This window comes from Peromyscus californicus, unplaced genomic scaffold (assembly GCF_007827085.1).
Source record: "Peromyscus californicus insignis strain IS unplaced genomic scaffold, ASM782708v3 Scaffold_3__1_contigs__length_106647218, whole genome shotgun sequence".
Lineage (NCBI taxonomy): Eukaryota > Metazoa > Chordata > Mammalia > Rodentia > Cricetidae > Peromyscus > Peromyscus californicus.
The window spans coordinates 25,825,120-25,851,629 of NW_026294551.1; the positions used below are offsets into that span (position 1 = coordinate 25,825,120).

Consider the following 26,510-nt stretch of genomic DNA (forward strand, 5'->3'; position numbering starts at 1 on the left):
GCTGTCCATCAACCTCCTAGCAGGCGGGACTTTGCCTCCCGCCAGTTGGCTAATGGAAACGTCGTTCATTCCTCAGTTGATTTCCGGTTGGTGACTACTACCGTCTATCAGTGACATTTCGCAGCTCTATTGGCCAGACCAACGTCACTCTAGATGCTTCCCGATGATTGGTTGAAAATGCTGTCGGTCCCCAATGTACCGAGCGTTTATTGGTGAGCGCTGCCGTCGCTCGGGCGGTGGCGGGCTCCGGGATTGGCGGGTGCTAGGCGGGCGGTGTCAGGCTCTCGGTGGCGGCGGAGGCGGCGGAGGCCAGGGAGGAAGATGTCGTAATGAGCGGTGGGTCCTGGCCTCTGCCGGCGGGGTCTTCCCGGCCCTCAGGGCCGGGAAGACGGGCAGAGGCCTCGGGGAGGGGAAGCCGGAGCCGGGGGTGCCCCCCTGGGACTGGGCCTAGCGCCGGGGCCCGGCTACGGGAGGGGCGGGGGAGGAAGGATTCCCGCCCGGAGGAGGAGCGCGGCCGGCCGGCCGGGCGGAGGCACCCGGAAGGGGGCGTTAGACTCCCCGCCCCTCGGAGCCCCGGGCGGGAGGTAGGCGCTTCCGGGGCTGGCAGGCGGCGCGGGCAGCTAGGCGGTCCTGGACCCCCCCTTGGCCCTCTTGGCCCAGGGGGCGCCGGGCCCTCAGACTGCGCCCGAGTCTGTTCCACGCAGGCGGCCGAAGCCCGCTCGGGCTCGCCCTGTGGGCAGGCAACGCTTGAGATCCTGGTGGTGCCAATCAGACTGGCCTAGGCTGCAGCCTGCTGCCTCCTTGCAGCCTGCTGCACCGCAGCCCCAGACCGTGTCAGGCACACCCTAGGCAGCTGATGACTGCCGAGTGAAAACCGAATTTTACTGTTTGTACCTGCGACTAGGTATCTGCAAGCTCTTGGAATTCTGAGAAGTTTGAGAACTTGTTGACAGAGCTCCCAGACTATTGCCCTATGCCCAGTGCGGGGGGCAAAAATGCACTGAAATTCCAAGAAAGCGTAGGCGCTATCGTTCTTAGGAGGTGACCCAAGAAATAAAATAGTCGCTTTCTTCCTCCATCCTCGTTGCTGACTTAATGGTGCTCAGCTTCCTCCCTTCCTTCTTAGGTTTCTTTCCCGGTGCCTTTCTAATTTTAGAATGAAAGGAAGTGTTTCTTCTGCCATGGGCAATTGAGAAACCTGTCCTCAAACTGCATTCCTTGGTTTGGATTCCAATAGTCTGTCATGTTTAATTGTTTCATAATTAACTTGACTCCGTTTGGCTTTTCTCCTGAACCTTTCCCTTTTAGGAGGTTAGTGGTTGCTTCATGGAGAAAGGCCAGTGATCTGTGAGCCATGAATTGGCCCAAGGTCCCCCTTATGCAGATTTCATTGCAGAAAGGTGATTGATGTTTCAGTGTGTACTGGCATGCACAGTGTACAGCTGTTTCATGCTGTGCCATAGAAGGCACTAGGCATTACAGAGCAGGAAAAAGCCCTGAGTTGATCCCCACCCCTGTTGTGCTCTAGGTTGAATCTAGATCCTCACAAGTGCTAGACAAGCACCTCCTACACTGTATCTGCAGCCTGGAGTTGTCTTGGATAGGATTTTGAGGGCTAGAAAGGTTAGGGTGTTAGCACACAGTGAATTAGCAGAGGGAAGGATGGAGGCCAGATCACAGCAGCAACTTCCGTTACTGACACAAAGAATCCATTGTCTATAGTGATGTATTCATCAGTGTCTTGTTTTCTTTTAAATTCTCGATGACGAAAAACCAAGGAGCAGATCTCAAAACCAATCAGTGGGGTTTATGTCAGTTTTGCAGTGGCTTCTTTTTGGGGGGTGGGGGATGGGAGGTGGGTGGAAACTCGGTCTTGCTATGAAGCCCTGGCTGGCTTGTAATCATACTGTAATCTGTGTGAGTCTTGAAATTGAGATCCTCATGCCTCAGCCTCCCAAGTGCTGGGGTTATAGGTGTGTACCAATTTGCTTGGTTTCCAGTGACCAAACAGACATCAGTCCCCGATAATGAATTCTCTTTGGCTGAGGTGGTTGGTGAGTTATCTAATTCTAGTTCTTCTACTTGGTGGTAACAAAACTTTCTCTTTGGTTAAAAGCAACAGCAGCAGGGCAAACAAGCTGGTCTGACACCAGGCTATGAGCCCTGAGCTAGCTGCTAAAGCCAAGGAGAGCAAACTAGGGTTTGCTCATGACTGTCTTCCCCTGGCCCTGGCATCCCTGCAGACATCACGGAGACTGGTTCTCCTTAGATCTGGTTTAAAGTTTGGGCCTGGGTCGGTGAGATGATGGAGTGGGTAAAGGCAATTGCTCCAAGTCTGGTTACCTGAGCTCATCATCCTTGGGTCTCACCTAGTGGAAGAGAAACTTCTACAGTACACACACACACACACACACACACACACACATACACACGAAAGAGAGGGGGGGGGTGCGGAGTTTGGGCCTGTGGAACAGGAGAGAAGCAGTAAAAAGATGATGGCAGATGTTTGGGTTAAAAGCCCAAGTCTTTCCAGCAGGTAGGGAAGTTAGTATTTGGGTCGGAACCTCTTAGTTGTTCTGGTGCTTAAAGCGTTGGAGAAGTTATAGTCTCTTGTACTAAGCAGTGACCAGTCCTTGACCATAGGTGTGTGGCAATCCCCAAGCTTACTTTAAGCAAGTATTGCCCAACCATGGTCCTTACAACAACTTTTAAAGCTTCTTGCCAGTAGATTCTGGTATTGATGTGGGCTCAGCAGTTTTCTAGACCCTGACCCCTCCCATTTCTGTGCTAGAAATGGGCCTTTTTTTTTCTAAGTTCCCTTTATTCCATCTCTGTTTCATCTACAGGGAAACTCTGCTTCCAGACACTGAAAATATTAGTAATTATTTGGGTCAAGTGGATAATGGCCACAGAGTGAAGGAGGCAGAGAGACATTGCTGTAAAGATTTGTATGGCATATTCTAAAGTGAACAAGTCTGAGTTGATAGGATTACTTGGCCTAATTTTAAGCCTGTGGGCTGTGAACTTGGAGTAATCTGTTTGGAGAAGGTCATCCACTTCCTTGTATGTTTACTGGGTGGCGTGTCTGGACTGTCTTTTTGGGTGACTTAAAGGATTTGTGAGTTTCTTCCCAGCTTGTTCTAAACCCAGAACCCAGGCTGGGTGTGGTGATGCACCCCTAATCCTACCAGGCTGAGGTCGGAAGATTAAGAGTTTGAGTCCACCCTAGACTACTTAGTGAGTTGCAGGCTAGCCTGGGCTATGTAGCAAGACCTTGTCTCAAAAAAATAAAAATGAAAACAAGGAAATTTTACCTACAGGGTGGACCAAATGGTGTTTCTAGGTTGAGAAATGTGGTGTGTCACAAGCTCTTGGTGGCTTTTGTCATGAATATTCCCGTATGGCTCATCTGCCTCCTGTAGTTCTTTCTCCTTTCCCCTCCTCAGCCAGAGCTCAGGTCTTTGTTTCTCAAATGTGGTGGCAGGTCTGTGTCTTAAGGTGCTGTCTCCATGACTAACAGATGTTTTCATGAGCAGCTTTCCTGAGGGCCCCAGGGCAGAGGAGTTTCACATTTCTGTCAGAATTCTTTTGGAACCTGGTGGGAAGGAAGGTAAAAGAGGAGGTTGAAGCTATGACGGTAAGGCTCAGTAGGAATGGGACTGGGGGGTCCTTCTCAAGGAGACGCCCCCATGTCATGGTGGATTTGTTCGTTGACAAATGGTGAAATAGAAAAATTTTCTGCTGCTTCATGGGATCCTGAAGGAAAACACAGCCAGCATCGGGGCAAGCTGAGAGCTGGCCCCAGCGTCTTGGGACAGCCAGACCTTTCAGGACATGTTTGGGAAGGCTCTGTCACTGTCACCGGTGTCACTGTGCCTTTCCTCAAGTGTGCCCAGGCCAGCGGCTCCAGTGAGATGAGCCAGTGCTTAGCACAGGGACTGTGCCTGGTGCTTCGCTCCAAGTAGTGCTGAGCTGTCCGGGCTGTCCCAGTGCAACACGAGCCTGCTCGGAAGCCCAGCCGTTGGAGTGGGTGATAGGCGACATCTCTTTCCCTTCACGTCAGGACTGCCGCTGTGTCCAGCCAGCAGCTGCTGTGTAGTGCAGAGGGTTAGCTTGGGTGGCCAAGGCCAAGGCCTCTGAGATGCCAGTGTGCCTCTGTGTGGTGATTTAGGTTCTTCAGGTGCCATTCATCTCAGCCACAGGGCAGAAGTGGCTCAGGAAGAGTCAGGAGTCAGTGCACATTTCTAAATGTCTTTCTAGAACTTTCTCACGGGGTTGTCACCTCTCCTGGGATTTGGTAAAATCCCAGAGTGGCTCCTGAGACTGTGAATAGGGATTATGAGACAGCTAGCCGGGTCATGTGATTGGAAGTGAAATATTTCTGCTTCTGGTTTATATTTAATTTGGAAATTAAAGAAAAACCAAAAATCAGATGAAGACATTTCCCAGGCTTCAGAAGAGCAAGCAGCAAGCCAGCCTCCCTCTCTTCTCCAGGGAAATGAAGTCACTCACTACTCATTTCAGAAACTAATCCTAGCCCGGGAGAGCTCCGGGAGTGACTCACAAATACATGCCAAAGCAGAGAAGGCAGCAAGCTTGTGCATCAGGAGAGTCTTGGTGGTGGTGGGGGCGGGGGGGGGGGGGGGGGCCTTGCATTTCTCCTGTTGGCTGCAACAGAGTTCTGAGCTCCAGTATTCTTTTTTTTTTTCTTCAAGATTTATTTATTTATTATCTATACGTGTTCTGCCTGCATGTATACCTGTAGGCCATAAGAGGGCACTAGATCTCATTATAGATGGTTGTGAGCCAACATGTGGTTGCTGGGGATTGAACTCAGGACTTTTGAAGAGCAGCCAGTGCTCTTAACCTCTGAGCCATCTCTCCAGCCCAGAGTCCCAATATTCTTAAGCAGAAAAGCTTTGCATGGTTTCCTGGGACTGCTTCCATCATGCTGAAGTGTTCCTGTCGTCCCCTGTTGCCCCCACATCGATGACCTATGACCCAGGCAATAAGCAAACTGAGAGTGACAATAGTCATGCATGGTGGAAAAGAATCATAACTGGACAGACCAGGACTGTGCATTCAGATGCTCTCATGGTCTTCATGAATGTCCATGCGTGTGCTAACTGGAAAGGGTATCAGAGTGTAGCTTGGAGCTGTAATGTCATCTGTGGAGTTGACTCACTTCCCCGAAGTGTGTGACCTGCTCCAGCTCACACAGGCACCATCACACTTTTTTTTACTGGGTGCTGGGGATGGAACCCGGGCTTGGAGCATGCTAGGAGAGCACTCTAGCAACTGAACCACACCCCAGCCCTCCTTTGGCTCTTCTTTTGTCTGCTTATTTTTTTGTTTTCCAGACAGGGTTTCTCTGTGTAGTCCTGGCTGTCCTGGAAGTTGCTCTGTAGGCCAGGCTGCTTTGAACTCACAGAGATCCACCTGGCTCTGCCTCCCCGGTGCTGAGATTAAAGGTGTGCACCACCACTGCCCGGCACCTCCTTTGGTTCTTAAACTCCACTTAGACTCTCTTTCTCTGCATTCCTTCAGGATTCATTTAATTCATGAATTTATTAAACAAGTATGTAAAGCTCCAACTGTGTGCTAGGTTACATAGTTACATCAGTGAGTAAAAGAAAAACCCTTGCCTTTAGGAAATTTGCATTCTTTTTTTTTTTTTTTTTGGTTTTTCGAGACAGGGTTTCTCTGTGTAGCTTTGCGCCTTTCCTGGGACTCACTTGGTAGCCCAGGCTGGCCTCGAACTCACAGAGATCCGCCTGGCTCTGCCTCCCGAGTGCTGGGATTAAAGGTGTGCGCCACCACCGCCCGGCGTAAATTTGCATTCTTAATGAGACAATAATTAAGTAGCTAATAAGTACTTGTTGAAAAGTGGTAAGTCTAAAGATAAAAATAGAAGAGAGAGGGTAGGGAATATGTGTGGGAGAGGCAGTTTACACAGGGTGTTAGGAGAAAGTGACTTCATGAAACCCTAAAAGGGTGAAGGGGTTGAACTGGTTCTGTCTAGAGTGAGGGGAGGCGGGTGAACTCAAGCAGAAGGAAGGACCTGGCTAGGAAGAGCACCAGCAGCTTTGGGGAAGGCAGCATGGCTAAAGTGAGGAGGGAGGGAGGAAGGAAGGGAGGGCAGGAAGTCAGGTGACACAGGCCTGTGTGTGATGGCTGGAGCTTTGGCTCTGATGGGATGCTGCTGTTGAGGGCCTCTGAACAGAAGAGTGATGTGGCTTCATTTATGTTTGATGTGTTGAGAATGGACTGACAGGGTCAAGGTTAGGACAGCTCAGTGCCCTTCTCAGTTGACTAGGTACAGACACGGATCTGGGTGATGACAGCAGCAGGTGGTGAACACGGTCATATTTGGTGTGTGTTCTGAAGTTAGAGCTAGGAGTGTTTGCACTCACGTGTGAGAAAAACGAAAGGCAAGGAGAATTCCAAGGTTTTGGGACTGAGCAGCTGCAAGGATGGAGGAGCATTCACTGCAGTGGGCAGTCCTTGAAGGAAGCATGAAATTAGAAGCTATCAGCAACACTGTTCAGGGCTGCTTAGAGTCAAGATACCCTCTAATATGTCCAAGTGAAGGTGTCAGCAGCACGCAGGAGGCAAAGTCTGCAGACAGACTCAGGCGTCATCATTATCTAGTATCTGTGTAGCATTGGTTTTGAAAGCCACGAGAGTAGGTGAAATCACCTAGAAAATAGGTAGAGAAAGAAGAAATACAAGTCCTGGAGTGGAGTCTGGGCGGCCTAACTGCTGAGAAGTTGAAGGAGAGGACCATCAGAGACTTAGAAGTAGCCTGCAAGGTAGGAGGCTGACTGGGAATCCATCAAAGAATGTTTCCAGAAGCAAGAACAGTTAACTGTCAGATCCCGAAAGATGGGGGCTTAGGTCTAGGAGTTAGCAATTAGATTCGGTAACATGAGGTCTGGCAGCATTAGCAATTTTGGTAGCATGAATGGGGTGGTACAACCTGGTTAGAGCCAAGTTCAGGAATGACTATTGGGAGTAATTAGGAACAGCAAGTACAGATGCTCCTTGGCTTAGGATGAGGTGGTTTGTTGGATAAATATGTAGTGAGTTGAAAAGAGTGGAAGTCAAACATGCATTTTAACATACCCAACCTTCCAAATATTATAGTGGGGGTGTGGTTCCATTGGAAGAATGCTTGCCTAGCATGAACGAAGCCCTGGGTTTGCAAACCCACGTGCAGGACAGTGGAGGCTTGTTGTATATCTGGTGGCGGTTCATGTGGTTCCGTGGAAAGAAGGCACAGAGGTACTCTAAGGACAAAAATTTTAGACTTTCCGGTTGGAGGGAGATAAGTCTCTCATGGACTAACTCACTGTAGCTTAGAAAAGGACGACCTTTGATTGTTATACAGTTCACACCTTTAGCAAGTCAGTTCCTATACCAAAACCTCTAAGCCCCCCAAAGGGACAATGCCAAATGCAAATTCTGTTAAAAGACATCCAGTCCTCCCACAATCAAGTTCTGTGTGGGCTTTGAACCCCTAGGAAACTCTCAGATAAGACTTCAAACAGAACCCTAGGAAACTCTCAGATAAGACTTCAAACAGAAGGTTCCGGAGACAGGAGGTAGCAATCACAAAAGGCAGGTAGGTCAAAGTTAGGTGCTAGCACTCCTGGAATCAAAACAACTGCAGAAATCTGCAGGAACTCCTCCAGCTGTGGCCCATACCTTTAATCCCAGCACTGGGGAAGCAGAGGCAGGCGGATCTCTGTGAGTTCGAGGCTAGCCTGGCCTACAGAGTGAGTTCCAGGACAGCCAGGGCTACACAGAGAAACTCTGTCTACAAAACAAAGGGGGTGGGGGGGGAAGAAACTAGGGCGTAGTCACACACATTCGTATTCACAGCACTCTAGAGGTGGAGACAGGAGGATCATCCTTGGCTCCATAGTGAATTTGAACCTGGACTACATGAGTACAACCTGTCTCAAAAAAGAAAGACCTCTTAGGTTTGCTGAGAGTTGGACAAAATCATTTACCACAAGTTTTTTGTTTTGTTTTGTTTTGGTTTGGTTTGGTTTTTCGAGACAGGGTTTCTCTGTGTAGCTTTGCGCCTTTTCCTGGAACTCACTTGGTAGCCAGGCTGGCCTCGAACTCACAGAGATCCGCCTGGCTCTGCCTCCCGAGTGCTGGGATTAAAGGCGTGCGCCACCACCGCCCAGCTTGTTTTTTTTTTTTAGATAGGGTTTCTCTGTGTAGTTTTGCTACCACCTCCCGGCACAAAGTATTTTTTTAATGAAACGTTGACTATCATGTAACTTATTGAGTACTATACTAAAAGTAGGAAACATCATTATGAGTATGCTTTCATGTACTATATATAACGTTGAAAAGTTCAGTTGGAGGCCTGTTTGCCCAGTGCCTGCCATGTCAGGGTTAGTCTGACAACCCGCCTTCAATCCCCAGGACCACATGATGGAAGGAGAGAACCTCCACATGTTAGCCATGCCATGTGTGTAGCCATACACACATGTGCACACGTGTATACACAAATAAAATACGATTGAAATGTGAAAAAACGTGTTAAGTTGAGCCATAGAAGTAAGGAGCTGTCTGTACACGGTGACTGGGGAGTTGTGTTTGAGAGAAGAGGTTAGGAATCCCAGCTCAGAAAGGAAGTGTAACTTCTTGATAAAGTCGAGTGTACGTCTCGGGTCATGGCTCAGTTGGGGTCAGAGCGAGGGTGGAGAAGATCTCTGTTCTGTCCTTTGGCCTGTGGCATTAGCATCCTCTCCCCAGAGCTGCTCTGCAGTGCCCGGCATGAGCGTCCTTTTCCTGTGTTGTGGCTGCTGGGTGTTGAGTGGTCCTGGCAGTTTGGAGCCTGTCACAGCCAAGCTTGCTCCCCGCAGCCTTTAGACAGGCTGACTCGCCAGTTTCCCCGGAGGTCCAGTTTTGTTCTTGAAAACCAGCTGTGGTTCGCTTTTCCCTTACCATCTCTGGATTCTTCCAGGCTAGGCAACGGGGAAAGCCTGGCCTTAGAAACTGCTTTACTGGCTTCTGGCCCAGTCAGACTGACCAAAATAGCCACCAGAAGGACTGTTTGCACAGAGTGAGATTCCTGCTGGGAAGTGCCATAGCAGAGGGCCAAGGAAGCCAGAGCTGTGCAGGTTTAAAAAAACAAACCAAACCAACAGCCTAGGGTCTGGGTGTGGACTTTGAGCCTCTTCTAGCCTGGGACAGCCCGATAACCAGGGCTCTAGGGTCCTTCCTGTTAGATCATGCTGTCCCAAGCCAGTCTGCCAGAGAAAGACAGACACCCCCTGCCTCCGGGATAGAGCTACACTCCCTACGGTGGAGGCCAGCGTTGTGGTGAGGCCAGCGTTGTGGTGAGGCCAGCGTTGTTGTGGTGAGGCCAGCGTTGCCAAGGGTCCTACAGGGAGTGCACACTGGCACCCAGCAAGGTCATCTGCTTCTAGAGAGTAAGTGAAAAGCAACCTCTAGAGATTAGAAATGGCCAAAGGGGGAGCTCAGGCTTCAGGCTCCCAGGAAGAGAAAGAATGGGAGGGAGGACAGGGAGGAGGGAGGACAGGGAGGAGGGAGGGACAGGAAGGAGGCTCAGTGCTTGGTTCCTCTAAACTTATCCAAAGAGCTTTCGGAAACTATGGGAGGATGTAGCCAGGGGATAGGATTCTGCGTTCACAGAGGTAGTCTTCCAGAAGTGTACTGGCCGGGTAAAGGGCGGGGGCCTGAGGCTGGAAGCTGCCCTGGAGGCTGTAGGTGGGAGTTCAGGCTGAGGGAGGGTGATTGAAGCCAGGACCAGGACCATGGGACTAGTGAGGAGAAAGGAGACTTCTTTGGAGGAGAAGAGTCAGAAGGACCTAGCTCCCCAGCAGGAGGTGGATGCGCAGGGCTCTGCTGAGAATGGACCTGCCGGAAAGAAGCCACATTCCAAAGATTCCTGTGCTCTTACCCTCTCCCCAGGAACTGCAGTTGTCCCTGTACGGGAACCAGGTCTGGGAGCAGCAGCTCGGTGCAGACGCTGCTTATTGAAGGGCAGGGCCTTGCTCCCATACCTTAGGCCCACGATCACCGGAAGGGGGGCTGAATGCTAGCAAAGGACTTGACTTCATCTCAGTCCGGAAAGGACACCAAGGACACGCTATACCTGTTACAAGATGGCTGTCAAAGCATTTGCTTGAAACGACAGAAAAGCCCTGAGCAAGGGAAGGGCAGCGGAGATAACCTCCTGCATCTTAAAGGCAGGCCTGTGGAGGCTAGGGAGGAGAAAGAGGGAACAAGCCTGGAGGGAATGCTCAGGTTGGGAGTGTCTGCTGGCCTGATGCAGGCCCATAAGGGGCGGAGCTGGCCCAGACCTGGGAGTGTCAGCCTCTGCGGAAGCACTGTAAGTGGACACTGCCCCCCAAGGAGGGGTCTCGGGTGAGGAGAAGGGACACTTGTTGAAGAATGCCTGTATCTAAGTGGTAGCAAAGGAAGAGGAGCCCACGGGAATTTACAAGGGGAGGCAACCATCAAGAGGTTTGTTGCTTTAGAAGCAAAGGGGTCTGTGGTGACCTGGGTAGAGGCAGCCCGCAGAGTGTGGACGGAGACGTGGAGGGGACCACGTTTAGCCAAGGAGGGGGAAGGTGATGGTGAGAGTCTGGAGGCGAGGTGCTTTTCTGTCAGTCTTGGGGTTCTGTTCTGGTCCCTCTGTCACCCGATCGATACTCCTTCCTCCTTGCTGCTTTTCCATCCCCTCAGGACTTTCCTTAGGGCTGAGGTGTACCGGTCTATGCTTGCATCATCGATCTCTGCAGATGTCAGCCTAGAGACTTAGGGAAGTCTTAGCTGAAATGAATTAACGACAAGATCCAAAGGATATCACGGAGAGATACGCACTTTTTTCTTTCAGAATATTCAGTAAGGGTGTGTAATCCGTGCCTGGTGACCAAAGTTCAGTCCCTGGAACCTACGTGATGGAAAGAACTGATTCCCAACTTGTTCTTGAGCTTTCACATGTCACTGTGCATGTCTGCATGTGAACAAACACACACAAGATAAATCAATGTCAAAAAGAAGGGATATGCAGTGATCTCTGTTGCCCATATTGCTAAATCAATATAGGTTTCAATGACCAAGTATGAGCTGCTGTTAGAGGCCAGTGGTACTGTTAAAATGGTGGATGTGCTGGAGATAGCTCAGTGGTAGAGCATTGCCCCACGTATGTGAGGCCCTGGGCCCAACCCCTAGCACAAAAAGAAAAATGTGTCCATAGTGGAAGTGGTGTGAAGTAGTTACAGAATTACCTCTAAGAGTCCCTCTGCGAGCCAGGCGGTGGTGGCGCACGCCTTTAATCGTAGGACTTGGGTGGCAGAGGCAGGCGGATCTCTGTGAGTTTGAGGCCAGCCTGGTCTACACATAGAAACCCTGTCTCAAAAAACCAAAAAAAAAAAAAAAGAGTCCCTCTGCCGCTTCCTATCCCACTTAGCAGTGCTTTGAATAGTATGGAGGGAAAGCAAGCATGACTCCATCCATCCACATTACACATTTTAAACACAAGCTTCCACATTAAATGAGGTTGCTCAGTTACGGATGTGTTCTCTTCTCCTTAACCACTTCCCTTTCCATACACCAGCTGGAAGTGCTTTTCTTTACCCTTCTCTTTCTCTTTCCAGAGTAGAATTCTGTAGTGGCGGAGAAGTGGTTCTCTGTTTTGATGGACCAGGTCGCAGCCCAGGGGCCACATAAAGCTCTCGGTGACCATAGGAGAGTACTTATGGTGGTCTTAGACTAAAGTATTTCAGGAGCCTGCTGGGGAGGAGAATGAAACCGAACTGAGATAGTGCAACCGGGGACCCCAGCAGCCTGCAGCTTACATCAGTAGTAGGCTCTGTTTAACCTCTGACTCAACGGTTCTCAACCTTCCTAATGCTGCGACCCTTTAATACTCATGGTGTGGGGACCCCAACCATCAGATTGTTTTGTTGCTACTTCATAACTGTAACTTTGCTCTTGCTGTGGATCATAATGTAAGTAAATAAATTTAAAAAAAATAAAAGGGCAAATACCTTGAGGAAAACATGACAGTAAAAAGGCTGAGATGCCTTTGGTCCCTGGTCCTGAGCCCCAGTCTGTGTTGGAGATACCTTGGCTCATACCTCCCCAACCCTTGGCCCCCAAACTATATTACCACCCTGCCTTCATTTCCCTCCTTGTTCACGGAACTGTTACGAGCATTTTGATGTTAGCGGTGGGTCTCCATGTGGAACCTTTAAAGCACTGAGCTGTGACCGATCACAGGACTGGGTTTTGCAACCGCATGCTTTTATCGAGGCTGTCCCTTCAGTAGCTGCAATGACAGCAGACATCTGTGTCTGTAAAGGCCTGGGATCTAATGTCCACCTTGCCCAGAGCCGTCCTCTGGTCCTTCCGTCACGGTTGGCAGCATCGGCAGCAACCTCATGGACTTGGGGCCTGGTGACCCCTGAAGGCCCTGTGTTGCCTTCCGACCAGGCAGTCTGGTTCTCCTTTACCCTTTATCTTTTCCCGTCTGAGAAGCATGCTCCCTCAGATGACTGAAAAAACATGAATGGTGGTGTTCTCTCCCTGACCTCTGTCCTCACAGGAAGGACTCAGGGACTGAGCCTTTGTCCCTTGAGTCTTCTAAGCAGTCTCCCCCATCTCTGTTTCCTGGAACTTCCTTTCCAGATGTCTGGGATACATGCCTGACTCGGCCCAGCGTGCTTTGCCTTAGTGACTGGGGAACTGTATGATGGCAGGCAGTCTCTCGCCCTACACTCTTGGGACTTCCGTTTTCTTTTCTTTTTGGAAATAGTCTTAGTGTGTAGCCCTTGGCTGGCCTGGAACTCACTGTGTAGACAGACCAGGTTGGCTTCATAGAAATCTACCTGCCTCTGCCTCCCATGTGCTAAGATTAAAGGTGTGCACCACCACATGCAGGCTCTTGTTTACCTTCATTTACTTAAAATTGTATGTATGTGAGGGTTTTCCCTGCACATATATTTTACACAACATGAGTATGTACGATGCCCATGGAGGCCAGAAGAGGTCATCATATTCCTTGGAACTGGAGTTACAGAGGATTATGAGCCCCCATGTGGGTGCTGGGAACCCTGGGTCTTGTGGAAGAATAGCCAGTGCTCTTAACCACTGAGCCATCTCACCAGCCTCCAGTCTTGTTTACCTTTTAAATCAAACTTAAGTGCAAGATAGACATTTCCTTTATTAGTTCCTCCTTTATTGAAAGGAAGTGGCTGGGCCTGGTGGCACACACCTGTAATCCCGGCCTGGGAAAGGCTGAGGAATGAGTTCCAGGCCAATCTGAGATACGGTGGAAGACCCCTGTCTCAAATAAAGTAAAAATAAAATTTAAAAATTACAAGAGGATACAATGGTCCCTTAGCACCCACAGGGGATTGGTTCCAGGAGCCCCTGGAGATACCGATACCATAGATGTTCAAGAGTTTTATATAAAGTGTACAATTTGCATATAAGCTACACACCGTCTATATACTTTAAATCATCTGCATGTTATGTAGAGTCAGCATTTTTTGGTGCATGGTTGGTTGAATCTGTGGATATAGAACCTGTGGCTATGGAGGCCAACTCTAATCATTGTGGGAAAATGAGAAAATAAGGTACAATTGAGATATAACTACATATACACAAAAATAGGATTTACTCAGTGTTCATTCTTATATGTAGTTCTTAGCTCTGCCTAGTTTATGACCTAGGTAGGGGTCATATCAGTTGTCCTGTGTAAATGTGTAAATTCACTTAAAGGAATTACCCAGATGCCATCTACTGATTCGTGGGCCTTGTGTCTTTGTGTGGTCTGAGCATACAGCTTTTAGAAAAGGACAGGTATGCCTACTCAGGGTGCTGCTGGCCTAGCCTTTGTCACTCCCAGACTGGTTTGCTTCAGCTGGATGAGCTGGTTGTTTCAGATAGTGCAGAACTTGGCTAGAGGCTCCTTTGCCCCTAATGGCGAGAGTCAGAGAGCCATCGGTGTCCACCAGGGGGGGCTCCAGACTCACCACAGCCAGTCTTGAGACAGACTGCCTTCTTTCTGTCCTGGAGTCTCCCAGTCTTCTTTCTGTCCTGGAGTGTCCCAGCTGTGGGGACAATGTGGTGAAGGCAGGCCTGGCCCACATAGATTGTGAGCAAAGGAGATGGTCTCCCCTGACAAGCCCGGGCTGTGATGCTCGAACTGTTAAACTTCTCGGAGAAACAGCAAGAGAGGCAAAAAGAAAAGCCAAGGGAAGGGGCCTTGGGTTCTCTTCAGGGGCTTACGTGCTGCTCCATCTTCCTCCCAACAGATCCACAGATGAGCATGGCTGCCACCGCTGCCGTCAGTCCCAGCGACTACCTGCAGCCTGCTGCCGCTACTACCCAGGCAAGTGCGCAGTGGGCCCCAGGGGCCAGAGCTGCGCTGATCACTCAAGTGGCTTGTCCACCTCACTCAGAAGCCTTGCACTGTCACTGCAAACACCCAGGAAGGTCCCTTTGTCCTCATTCTCTGAACTAAGACAGCCGCTTGGCTAAGACCCTGAGACCAGTTAGTAAAGCCCCTGTTGCACAGGCCTGGCTCTAGGCACCCATGTAAAAAGCAGGGCATGGTGGTACATGCCTGTAGTCCTAGCTCTGCAGAGGCAGGGACAGAAGGATCCACTGGGGTTCACTGGCCAACTAGTCTTGCTCAGCAGTGAGTTCCAGATTCAGTGAGAGACCCTGTCGCAAAAAATAAGGTAAGCTGGAGAGATGACTCAGCAGTTAAGAGCACTGGCTGCTCTTCCAGAAGACCTGGGTTCAGTTCCCAGCACCCACATGGTAGCTCACAACTGTCTGTAACTCCAGTTCCAGGGGATCCAACATCCTCACATAGATGTACATGCAGGCAAAACACCAATGTATGTAAAATAAAAATAAATGAATCATTTAAAAATTAAAAAAAAGTTAAGGTGAAGGGGCTAGAGAGAGATGCTCAGTGGTAAAGAGCACTGGCTGCTCTTCCAGAGGACCCAGATTAATTTCTAGAACCCATATGGCAGCTCATAACTCTCCATACTTCAGTCCAAGGGAATCTGACACCCTTTCTGGCCTCTGAGAGCATCAGGCACTTGACATTGACGTACATGTAGGTAAAGCACTCACACATAAATAATCAAGAACAAGGTGGAGAGGGGTAGAGTAAGAATTTGACAGTAGTCTCTGACCTCCATACACAGACTCAAGTGTACCTACACACCCCTTCACACACATAAACGTGCATGCGTGTACATAACACACCGGAACTGAACCAGAAACTCGGGTTCCCTCCAAGCCTGCTACCCTTGAGAGAGCGGCCCCTGTATTGTCACCCTCTCCAGTCAGGAAGCACTTCACCCTGTGTCACCTCCTCTCCCCATCCCCTCTCCTCTGCCTGCTCTGTGCTAAGTCCATAGAACTCCATCCGAGATCTGGGCTCTGTCACTGTCCCTGCTAACACTAGCCCAGCCAGGCCAGTGGGGAGACAGCTGTGTCCAGGGCTGCCTCTGGGGCATCTCCTAAGAGGCCTTCCCTGTCTTTTTCCTTCACTCCGTGGAGCAGGAACCACTGCAGGGGGATGGGGATGCTGGTGGAGGCCTGCCATGGGGGTGGGGAGGAGAGAAGATCACTATGGCAGGGGTCTAGCCAGTCTTCCCATCTCACTCCTGTCCTCTGCTGATCTTTGCAGGACTCCCAGCCGTCCCCCTTGGCCCTGCTCGCTGCGACATGTAGCAAAATTGGCCCCCCAGCTGTCGAGGCTGCAGTGACACCTCCTGCACCCCCCCAGCCCACCCCACGGAAGCTGGTCCCCATCAAACCAGCCCCTCTCCCGCTCAGTCCCAGCAAGAATAGCTTTGGCCTCTTGTCATCTAAAGGAAATATTCTTCAGATTCAGGGCTCCCAACTGGGTGCCTCCTATCCTGGAGGGCAGTTGGTGTTTGCTATCCAGAACCCCACCGTGATCAACAAAGGGAGCCGGTCAAGTGCAAGTATACAGTACCAAGGGGTCCCTCAGATTCAAGGGAACAGTTCCCAGACCATCCAGGTGCAGCCCAATCTCACCAACCAGATCCAGATCATCCCAGGCACCAACCAAGCCATCATCACCCCCTCATCATCCGGCCATAAGCCTGTCCCCATCAAGCCAGCTCCTGTCCAGAAGTCAAATACGACTACCACCCCCGCGCAGAGTGGGGCCAACATGGTGAAGCTGACAGGTGGGGGCGGCAACGTGACGCTCACGCTGCCGGTCAACAACCTGGTGAACACCAGTGATGCTGGGACCCCCGCTCAGCTCCTCACCGAGAGCCCACCCACTCCATTGTCTAAGACTAACAAAAAGGCCAGGAAGAAGAGCCTTCCTGTCTCACAGCCATCAGTGGCTGTGGCCGAGCAAGTGGAGACGGTGCTGATTGAGACCACAGCAGACAACATCATCCAGGCAGGAAACAACCTGCTGATTGTCCAGAGCCCTGGGGGGGGCCAGCCAGCTGTGGTCCAGCAAGTCCAAGTGGTGCCCCCCAAGGCTGAGCAGCAGCAGGTGGTGCAGATCCCCCAGCAGGCACTTCGAGTGGTGCAGGCTGCCTCTGCCACCCTCCCCACCGTTCCCCAGAAGCCCTCCCAGAACTTTCAGATCCAGACAACTGAATCAGCACCAACCCAGGTAGGTACCACAGTCCCTCTGCCCAGCCTCCCTCTCCTCTGCTCACCCTTTGGCTTGCTTTTGAAACGGAGGCAGATCATCGCCAGATCTGATGGGAAGTTGGAGTCACCATCATTTGGGGTAGGCAGGAAATGGCTTCTGCCCTGGGGTCTCTTCGGGTCTTAGGCCAAGTAGTCCTGATCTGTAGAAATCACATAGAACAGGGATATCTAGGCTGTTTTATTCTTTCATTATGGGGTAGCTCTGGGTATAACTAGAGGGTAGATCGGAATGCTTTCATAATAAGAATTTCCATTATAAGATTAGAACAGCAAGAATGAGAATTCAAGTCAGAACCATAGAATTTGGTATAAAGTAGGAAAGTTCATGAGGAAAAGCTGCTGCCTACTGTTAATGACAAGAAAAATAACAGGTAGGAGCAGCTAGGTTTCTTCCTTTTTTGAGGCAGGGTCTCTCTAGATATCTCAGGTTGGCCTCCACCTCATCAAATTTACAATCCTCCTGCTTCAGCTTCAGTGCTGGGATTACAGTGTGAGCCTGTGAGCCACCGTACTTGCTTCTTTCCACCTGTGCTCATCCTCTTCTTCCCCCCAACCCTGGGGGAATGGTTCCCTTCTGCTCTGTTCACCTGTGTGAGTGTGTAAGTGGGCGTGTGGGTGCGAGTGTTTCCCCTCCAGTCTAGATTCCACATAAGGGAGAAGACGTGTTTGTTTTTCCGAGCCTGCCTGCCATGTTTCACTTCACACGATGCCCTCTCGTTCCTGGCTGCGCTGTGATCACACTGCCCCGGCCTCTGTCCCGGCCACCCTTCGGAAGGTGCCTTCACAGCTGCTGGTGGCGCTGCTGTCAAGTCTGGTCTTCCACTTCCCTCTTTTGCAGCTCTTCAACTCTCTCCCTTCGCTGCCAAGCGCCGGCCACTGTGTACTTTTGCAGCCGCCCTGCCCAGCACTTTTCAGTCTCTTCTGCTCCTTTCTTGTGTTGCGCCGCTCTAAAAGCAGACAGGAGCAGACGACTCAGAGACCCTCTCTTGGAGCCTAATGTTGCTGGAGGCAGCCCAGACAGTGAGGAGACTCCAGCAGCCGTGGGGCATCAAAGTGCCCCGTTCCCGGGTCACTGCTTATGTACAGGGAAATGATCATGAGAAGGAGTGCTCAAAATAAGTTAAACAATTTAGTCCAGTACAGTGGTTCACACATGTAATCTCAGCATTCAGGAGGCTGAGTCAGGGGGAGTGACATTAGTTCAAGTCCAGCCTGGACTACAGTGTGAGATTCTGTCTCAAAACACCAAAAAACAAACAAAAACTTAAAACCATAGCACCAATTAAGAATTTAGCAGAATTTGTTTTGAAACAGTGTTATGTAGCAGGCTGGCTTTTGAGTTTGCTATGCAGCTGATAGTGGTCTTGAACTTCTGACCTTCCTGCCTTTACCTCCTGAGTGCTGGGATTACAGAGGAGTCCACCAGCCTCAATGATTTTAGCAGACTTTAGCAGTGCTCGGCATGGGCTGGAGAGAGAGGTTAGTGGTTGAGAGACTGGCTGCTTTTTTCCAGAGGACTCAGGTTCGAGTCCCGGCACCCATGTGCTGGCTTACAACCCCCTGTAACTCCACTCCCAGAGGATCCAACGACCTCCTGCACCAGGCATACACATGATAAACAGACATGCATGTAGGCAAAACACCCACACAGTACAATGATAATAATAAAAATCAAGCCGGGCGGTGGTGGCGCACGCCTTTAATCCCAGCACTTGGGAGGCAGAGCCAGGCAGATCTCTGTGAGTTCGAGGCCAGCCTGGGCTACCGAGTGAGTTCCAGGAAAGGCACAAAGCTACACAGAGAAACCCTGTCTCGAAAAACCAAAAAAAAAAAAAAAAATAATAATAATAATAATAAAAATCAAACAGTGCTTAGCATCCACTTGGTACCATCCAAGGGAGAAGAGAGTCCTCTCACCTGACTCTGTATCAGAAACTAGAGAAGAGAATAACAGAAGGTGGGCAGGTTTTCTTTATTGACTCAGTCAACCTATTTACTTCCCTAAAGAAAGAACCAAATACAAAACGCTAAGATTTTAAAAAGGGATACATACTAGAAAACCGGGACTGAGACATGACATTTGTGTATTTATTAAGGGATGGCAGGTTTATGTGTTATCAAAAAGTCTTCAGTGATCCAGAAATTAAAAATAACCCCAATTAAAATCACAGCTGATCCAGATGTGGTGGTTCACACCTTTAATCCCAGCACTCAGGAGGCAGAGGCAGGTGGATCTCTGTTTGAGGCCAGCCTGGTCTACAGAATGAGTTCCAGGACAGCCAAGGCTACACAGAGAAAAACAAAAACAAATATATATATATACACACACAGAGACACACACACATACATATATGTGTCACAGCTGAATTTTTTTTACAAAGAAACTTTGTCATAAATTGTCACCATGAGTTTAAGGCCAGCCTGGTCTACAGAGCAAGATCCAGGAAAGGCGCAAAGGTACACAGAGAAACCCTGTCTTGAAAAACAAAACAAAACAAAACAAAACTTGTCACCATGATCCTCTTCTCACTTCCAAATGCTTTAATTCTCCCACACAAGCACATTTTCTGTACACACTACAGCGATCTCACTGGTGAAATCAGCAGTGAGATGCTGGTACAACTGGGAGGCTCCGCTAGGTTTCACTGCGTGTTCTGGTTGGTAATTCTTAAGATTTATTTATTTAGTATAGAATGTTCTGTCTGCATGTATGTCTGTCTGCAGGCCAGAAGAGGGCACCAGATCTCATTACAGATGGTTGTGAGCCACCATGTGGTTGCTGGGAATTGAACTCAGGACCTCTGGAAGAGCAGTCAGTGCTCTTAACCTCTGAGCCATCTCTCCAGCCCCCTGGTTGGTAATTCTTAAGGACTTGGCCTGAGGACTTGTCCACCTTCCCCCTGGTTGTCGCAGCTCTTCTCATCTAAACACTCCTCACACTCAGCTCCATGGGGCCAGGAATGAAACCCAGGACTTGGTGGGTCCTAGGCTCTCTGCTCTGGAACTACATCCCCAGCTCACTTGCTTTTAACTTGACTGTCATGACCTTGCTGCATTCCAAGGCTGCAGGCTGGTTACTCTGTAACATCCTCCAGTTTGTGTTTGTGTGCTGTTTCTTCCCCCGTGGGTGGATGCAGGCTGTCACGCTTTTGCTCAAGGGTCACAGAGTGGATGTGTGCTCTGTTCTAAGGCAGTGCCAGCTTTCTGTCTGTCCCATTGCTAGGGATGGTTACAGTGTCAATACCTGACAGATTTCCGCACTTTAATAGTTACTTTTGTGTGTGTGTGGCTGGAGACATCTCCCACCACTAAGTGGGTGAAGCACAGGCTATGCACTCTGGGGACCAGAGTGTGTGTCTCCAGAAGCCACATAAAGCTGGATGCAGTAGCTTACATCTGCCATCACAGTGCTCACAGAAGAGAGAGAGATGGGAGGAGACAGGAGAACTACCAGAAGCTCTGAGCCAGCCAGCCTGGCGTATGTAGCCGTGAACAAGAGGCCCCACCTCACAGAGGTGGAAGGCAAGGACTCATACCCAAGCTGTCCTGTGACTGCCACAAGTGTGCTTTAGCACATGTGTACCCGTACTCTCACACATGAGCACACCTATAACACACACACACACACACACACACACACACACACACACACACACACACGAGATAAAAATTACTTTTCTTTCTCTTTGTATTTCATCAGTATTTTGAAAAGAGATAACATTTTGGGATAAGATAAATATCCCGTTTCTCTTAAATTTTTAGATTTATTATTTTATTTTTTATGTATATGAGTGTTTTGACTGTGTGTATGTCTGGTGCCCGAGGAGGTCAGAAGGGGGCCTCAGATCCTCTAGAACTGGAGTTACAGATGATTGTGAGCTGCCATGTGGACGAGGGAAAACCTGGGTGCTCTGAAGAGCAGCCGGTGCTCCTAGCCACTGAGCCACCCCATCCTCCTTTTTTTTTTTTTTTTTTGCTTTTTTGTTTTGTTTTTGGTTTTGGTTTTTCGAGACAGGGTTTCTCTGTGTAGCTTTGCGCCTTTCCTGGAACTCACTTGGTAGCCCAGGCTGGCCTCGAACTCACAGAGATCCGCCTGGCTCTGCCTCCCGAGTGCTGGGATTAAAGGCGTGCGCCACCACCGCCCGGCTCCATCCTCCTTTTTTAAAGATGAGTTTGCTATATAGGTTAGGCTGGCCTGGGTGTCACTTTGTAGCCCGCACTGGTGTTGTGCTTTTTTTCTAATTTCCCAATTTTGAGATTTAACAGTTAATATCTTTCCTTGCTAAGCAAAGGTTTGGTCACAGGTCAGTAACCAGGTATACCAGGTTAGTGTGCTGTTAAATGTCAGTAGTGTCTGAGTTCATGTTTGGGCTGGTTGGAAGACAGGATGACAGACGGAGTTGTCCCCTTGGACAAGGAGGGCTGTGTGAAGGTGCTGGTGGTGTCATGTCTCTTAGGGCACTCTTCTCTCTGGTCCCTCAGGTTTATATTCGTACACCTTCTGGTGAGGTACAGACAGTCCTCGTCCAGGACAGCCCCCCAGCAACAGCTGCAACCACCTCAACCTCCACCTGTAACAGCCCTGCACCCCGAGCTCCCCATCTGAGCGGTACCAGCAAAAAGCATTCAGCTGCAATTCTCCGAAAAGAGCGACCCCTGCCAAAGATTGCACCTGCTGGGAGCATCATCAGCCTGAACGCTGCACAGCTGGCAGCAGCTGCTCAGGCCATGCAGACCATCAACATCAATGGAGTCCAGGTCCAGGGTGTGCCTGTCACCATCACCAACACCGGCGGTGAGGGAAAGTCCTGCAGCCAGGGTGTCGGCAGCGGGGCTTTGTATTCAGCTTGTGGGAATCCTGAGCCAGGCCCCTGGGATTCCCAGTAGCAGCCATGATGAGGTGGATGCTGTCCATCCAAGGTGATGCCCAGTGTTTGCCTGGTCTGCTCCAGCCTCAGGGCACGCACATGTGTATCTTCACACCTGATCCTTACAGTGGTATTGTGAGATAATAAGTCACATGTCCACATACGGTAACTTCGGGTGTTGAATAAGATGGGAGAAAATAGATTGTGTTTAAGTAATATACAAACTCAGATTAATTTGGATGGTCACCTGTCCGGGTCAGGTGACTATGCCATACCATGTAAAGGAAGTAAAGGAATGATTCCCTTTTTTGTGGTGTGGGGGGGGGGGGGGGTTGGGGAGACTGTACATTTCGAGACGGGGTTTCTCTGTGTAGCTCTGGATATCCTGGAACTCACTCTGTAAACCAGGCTGGCCTTGAACTCAGAGATCCACCTGCCTCTGCCTCTGCCTCTGCCTCTTAAGTGCTAGGTTCAAAGGCGTGTGCCACCACTGCCCAGTTAAGGAAGACTTCTTAAAGAGAAAGGTTGGTGTTGAGGTTGAGCAGAAGAGAAGGGTGTCCTGGACAGTAGGACCAGTTTGTACTGCACATGAGTTCAGTGATGGTGCATGCTGTGAATGCGTCTTGAAAATAAGAGGGAGAGGGACAGGAGAGATGGCTCTGTGGTTAAGAGCACTGGCTGCTCTTCCAAAGCCTGGGTTTAATTCCCAGCACCCCCATGGTGGCTCATAATAGTCTATAATTAGTCTCATAGTATCTGATGCCCTCTTCTGGTATATAGATATACATGCATACAAAACACCTCTCTATATAAAATACGGAAATAAATCTTTAAAAAAATAGGGAAGAGGGAGGAGAGCTGAAGCGCCTTGCAGACGCAGTTTCTTCTGCACCTGGGAATAGGGCAGCTTTCAAGGTAGTGAGAGTTCATGGCTTTCTTCCTCCCTAATGAATTTTTATGCATTTGGTTTGTCCACTTTTAGGGGAGGACAAGGTAGCCTAGAATGACTTCCCATGAATAAAAGTTCTTGGGAGAGTTTCCTGCCAGTATCTCAGAGAGACCTCTGGCTCTCACTCCTCTCCAGCGTATTAGTTGCCATGACTCATCCTTCACCTGTGCAGGAGGGAGAGAAGGTCTGGCCTGGGCTTCCTTTCCTGAACCACGTCCTTCTCTTTTTCACAGGGCAGCAGCAGCTGACAGTGCAGAACGTTTCTGGAAACAACCTGACCATTAGTGGGCTGAGCCCCACCCAGATCCAGCTGCAGATGGAGCAGGCCCTGGCAGGAGAGGCCCAGCCCGGGGAGAAGAGGCGGCGGATGGCCTGCACGTGTCCCAACTGCAAGGACGGGGAGAGGAGGTAATACACGGCGGGGCCAAACCCACAGCCTGGCAGATGCCCTGCTCCACGGCTGCTCTTGGACAAGTGGCAGCTGCCAGCTCCTGCCTCCCACTTTTCCTGAGCTCTGACCGACCTCCCCCGGCTTCTGTCCATTCTTTCCCTTCTTCCCATTTCCTCTCCCTACTCTGAACCCAACCCCCTCAGGTCTGGGGAGCAGGGCAAGAAGAAGCACGTGTGCCACATCCCCGACTGCGGCAAGACCTTCCGGAAGACATCCTTGCTTCGGGCCCATGTCCGCCTACACACCGGCGAGCGACCCTTTGTCTGCAACTGGTTCTTCTGTGGAAAGAGGTTCACACGGAGCGATGAGCTCCAGCGACATGCTCGAACCCACACAGGTCAGTTTCCCCCACACCCTTCAGCTGGCCTTGAGCGCCATCGCCCTGCCAGTGCAGGAGCTCTACACCATGCAGATCACCCCGAGAGTTGTTGCACGTCCAGCGGCAGGCGCTGCATTACACAGCAGTGACAACCTCTTGTCATTTCTGCAGAGCTGGTTACCAAGCACTGAGCTGGGCAACTGTCGTCCTATCAGTAGAGAGGTGGAGGCAGGAGGATCAGGAATTCAGAGCCAGCCCGGGTAACCTGAGAGACTGTGTCACAAGTAAAAATAAACCAGAAAAACCCAGCGAGCACTGATGAGGTTTGCCAGGCACTGTGTGTTTTACAGTTTCAGATAACTTCAGTTAATCGCAGTCAGGCCTCGGAGAGGCTTGGAGAAGTGGCTCCTGGTAGACAAGCTGGGTTCCAATCCAGACCCACTTTTTTTTTGTTTTGTTTTGTTTTTGAGATAGGTTCTGGAGATGTACCAGTTTGTCTTAGGGCTCGGCCTTCTGTGCTTGGAGCACAGGCAGGAATCTTCGTGAACTAAAGCACCTGGCTTCCTAACCCTCTTTGTTTTTTTGGTTGTGGAGCGGGGATGATGACAAGATTCTGCTTGGTGTTCCAGGCTGCCCTTGAACTTGCATCGGTCTTGCCTCAGCCTTCCAAGTGTTGGGATTATAGGTGTGAATCACCACACCTCGCTCTTTTTTTCCTTAAAGACAGGATTTTGTTGTGTAGTCTAGGTTTACCTTAAACTCATGGCACCCCTCTTGTCTCCTAACTGCTGGGATTACAGGCTTGTTCCAGCATTACTGCGGGCTGCCCTGAGAGCAGCCGAGGCTTGGTATCAGGGTCGCTGTCACAGGTCTGTGCTTTAATGTACTGAAATGAATACAGGCCAAACTATAGAAAAGGGTCCTAAAGTTGTCCTGGGCATGCCCAGTGTCCACAGGTACAGTGTAGATACTGCTGTAGTGAAGAATGATGCCCTGTTGAGCAGAGACTGGAGGTAGGGGACGTGTGACCCAAACTTACAGCTTCCGGCTAGAGGCAGGAGTGTAAATACCCTGACAGCATGGTCCAGGATGTCCTCCTGTGAGGAGGAAGGTGTTGATCAAAGTCTGAAGTCCGGGGGCTGGAGAGATGGCTCAGAGGTTAAGAACACTGCTTGTTCTTCCAAAGGTCCTGAGTTCAATTCCCAGCAACCACATGGTGGCTCACAACCATCTGTAATGAGATCTGGTGCCCTCTTCTGGCTTGCAGGGATATGTACAGACAGAACACTGTATACATAATAAATAAATCTTAAAAAAATAATAAAAAAAAAAAAAAAAAAAAAAAGTCTGAAGTCCAAGGTCCACAGCCCAGAATGAATCAGGTGTACAGAGGCTCCAGGACAAGGGACAAGGACCCGACTGGAGCCAGGTAGGTTAGAAGGGACGGCTGGGGCAGAGAGGTGAGGTCAGTAGACAGCAGGAAGGTGCCCTGTTAGCGGAATATGCAGATACGGCCCAGTGGCTTTTCCAGGGGCTCTCACGTGTGCTTCTCCTTGTGGGACTGTGGTGGTGTCTGTACGTAGGCTCTTTGCTAACAGTTCTTTCCTCTCCCCAGGCGACAAGCGCTTTGAGTGCGCCCAGTGTCAGAAGCGCTTCATGAGGAGTGACCACCTCACCAAGCATTACAAGACCCACCTTGTCACGAAGAACTTGTAAGGCCGACTGAGGCAGGAGGCCCTGAAGATGGAATCCCCCATCTGACTGGCCTGGGTCGATGGTGGACAGGTGCCCACAACTGCCCTGGGCAGCCCTCACCCCACTCCTGTTCTGTGGCTGTGTCCCCACAGGGAGGGGAGGGGCTCTTCTCCTGTGCTCTCCTCCTTCCAAAGGCCTTTCCCTTCTCATCGTGAGCTCCTGGCCTGCCCAGGCTGTGCACACTGGCCATGCCCAATGAGACGTTCTAAACCAGGACGCGTGGGGACCCTTATTTCCAAAGGAAAAACATGCATTTCACTCCGTCGAGGAGCAAAGTGAGCCCCCTATCCCAACCCATTCCCTGCCCCAACACTGCCGGAGTCCCATTGTGCCATGCCCCCCAATCCTGTGCCTCCTTGTCCCCAGTTACCTCCTCCCCTAGCCGCTAGGGACACCCCGGGACCCTGTACCCAGCCTCCCATGGGCACCCACCTCTGCGGAGGCTTGGGAGGCTGCCTCCACTCCACTGCCCAGCCCTGCCACGGCTCTCCTCCAGACATTCCAACTTCCTGTTCGAAAGGTCAGATGCCGGCGGACTCCTCCACTCCTTTTCTATGGAGAACGTTGCCTTATACTCAGACTTCAGATGATGAACACTGTGTATGTGTGTGCTTTAAAGACATTTATTTAATTGCTCCCTCTTCCTTTCTTTACTAGCCGCCTCCCGCTCGCCTGCGTTCAGTTTAGGGTTTTGGGGGACAATGCTGAGCATAGGAGTTTTTTTCCCACTAACAATTCTTTTCTAAATGACACACCATTTCAACTCTGATCTGGACTCACATGAAAACACCTTCCATTCTGACCCCTCCACATCCTCTCATCTCATCACCCTACCTGCCCAAGCTCTATTGTGTACAGTGTATATTGTATAATAGACGATTGTGTCTACGACATGTTTTAAAAAAAACATATTGCTTGTTATTTTTGAGGCTTTTAAATTAAACAAAAATCCAACTTTATTTTTCGTTGTAACTGCTTGAGGATGTTTTATTAATTAAGTGACAGATTTGTTATCCTTTATTAACGATGTATTTTGTTGGTCAGTGCTGGGCTGACAAAAATTTTTCTTGCTAATAAATTTAGTTGCCCGAGGCAAAGTCTGCTCTTGGCAGTTGGGCTCCTTCTGTCCCTTTATTACTTCAGAGGTCTCAGAGGGGACTTCTGAGGAGGGAGCCATGCGCTCTCAACTTACCCTCCTGGCCCAAAGGAGAGGAGTGCTCAGAGCACCTCTGAGGACCTCCGGAGTCCAGAGACTAACGCAAATGTCTCTGTTTTTTCCTTCCATTAACCAGTCTTGCTTCAGCCACAGAGACAACTAGAAAGGACTTCCTGAGCTGGCAGACCAACTACTCTAAGCCCCAGCCCTGGAGGAAGGCGTTTGCCTCCCAGTGCCTAAGAAGCTAGCAGAGGAGTTAAGAACCTTGGTTTACGAGCCAGGCAGCA

At 50.1% G+C, this 26,510-nt stretch overlaps 1 protein-coding gene and 1 long non-coding RNA gene across 10 annotated transcripts in view; one reads left to right on the forward strand and one right to left on the reverse strand.

Moving 5' to 3' along the window:
• The first annotated feature begins 264 nt into the window (after window positions 1-264).
• On the forward strand, window positions 265-26,169 carry Sp2 (Sp2 transcription factor). 3 transcript variants are annotated; one of them, XM_052755744.1, is made up of 7 exons: window positions 265-336; window positions 14,313-14,389; window positions 15,710-16,684; window positions 21,208-21,520; window positions 22,776-22,950; window positions 23,137-23,330; window positions 24,928-26,169. In XM_052755744.1, the coding sequence occupies exons 1-7, from the start codon at window positions 330-332 to the stop codon at window positions 25,026-25,028; spliced, it is 1,842 nt and encodes a 613-aa protein (XP_052611704.1). In that variant the 5' UTR covers window positions 265-329; the 3' UTR covers window positions 25,029-26,169. The 3 variants fall into 3 exon arrangements, with proteins under 3 accessions (XP_052611704.1, XP_052611705.1, XP_052611706.1); XM_052755745.1 differs by lacking the exon at window positions 265-336 and adding an exon at window positions 343-584; XM_052755746.1 differs by lacking the exon at window positions 265-336 and adding an exon at window positions 9,352-9,455.
• The window catches only part of LOC128121252 (uncharacterized), a 32,353-nt gene continuing 7,630 nt past the window's right edge, over window positions 1,788-26,510 (reverse strand). For 3 of the 7 annotated variants that reach the window (XR_008222129.1, XR_008222123.1, XR_008222124.1), the window contains 2 exons: window positions 16,731-16,865; window positions 8,540-11,005 (listed from right to left, as the gene is read on the reverse strand). This is a non-coding gene — a long non-coding RNA (uncharacterized LOC128121252). Of the gene's footprint in view, window positions 3,596-8,539; window positions 11,782-14,030; window positions 14,109-14,395; window positions 14,725-16,730; window positions 16,866-26,510 lie in introns of those variants that run through there. The other 4 variants (XR_008222126.1, XR_008222127.1, XR_008222125.1 and 1 more) reach the window with 4 other exon arrangements.

What these genes read in the sequence shown, in the direction of transcription:
- Sp2 (XM_052755744.1), top strand. An exon ending in CTGAATCAGCACCAACCCAG is followed by an intron (nt 16,685 to 21,207) that starts GTAGGTACCACA and finishes CTGGTCCCTCAG; the next exon opens with GTTTATATTCGTACACCTTC. An exon ending in CACCATCACCAACACCGGCG is followed by an intron (nt 21,521 to 22,775) that starts GTGAGGGAAAGT and finishes TCTTTTTCACAG; the next exon opens with GGCAGCAGCAGCTGACAGTG.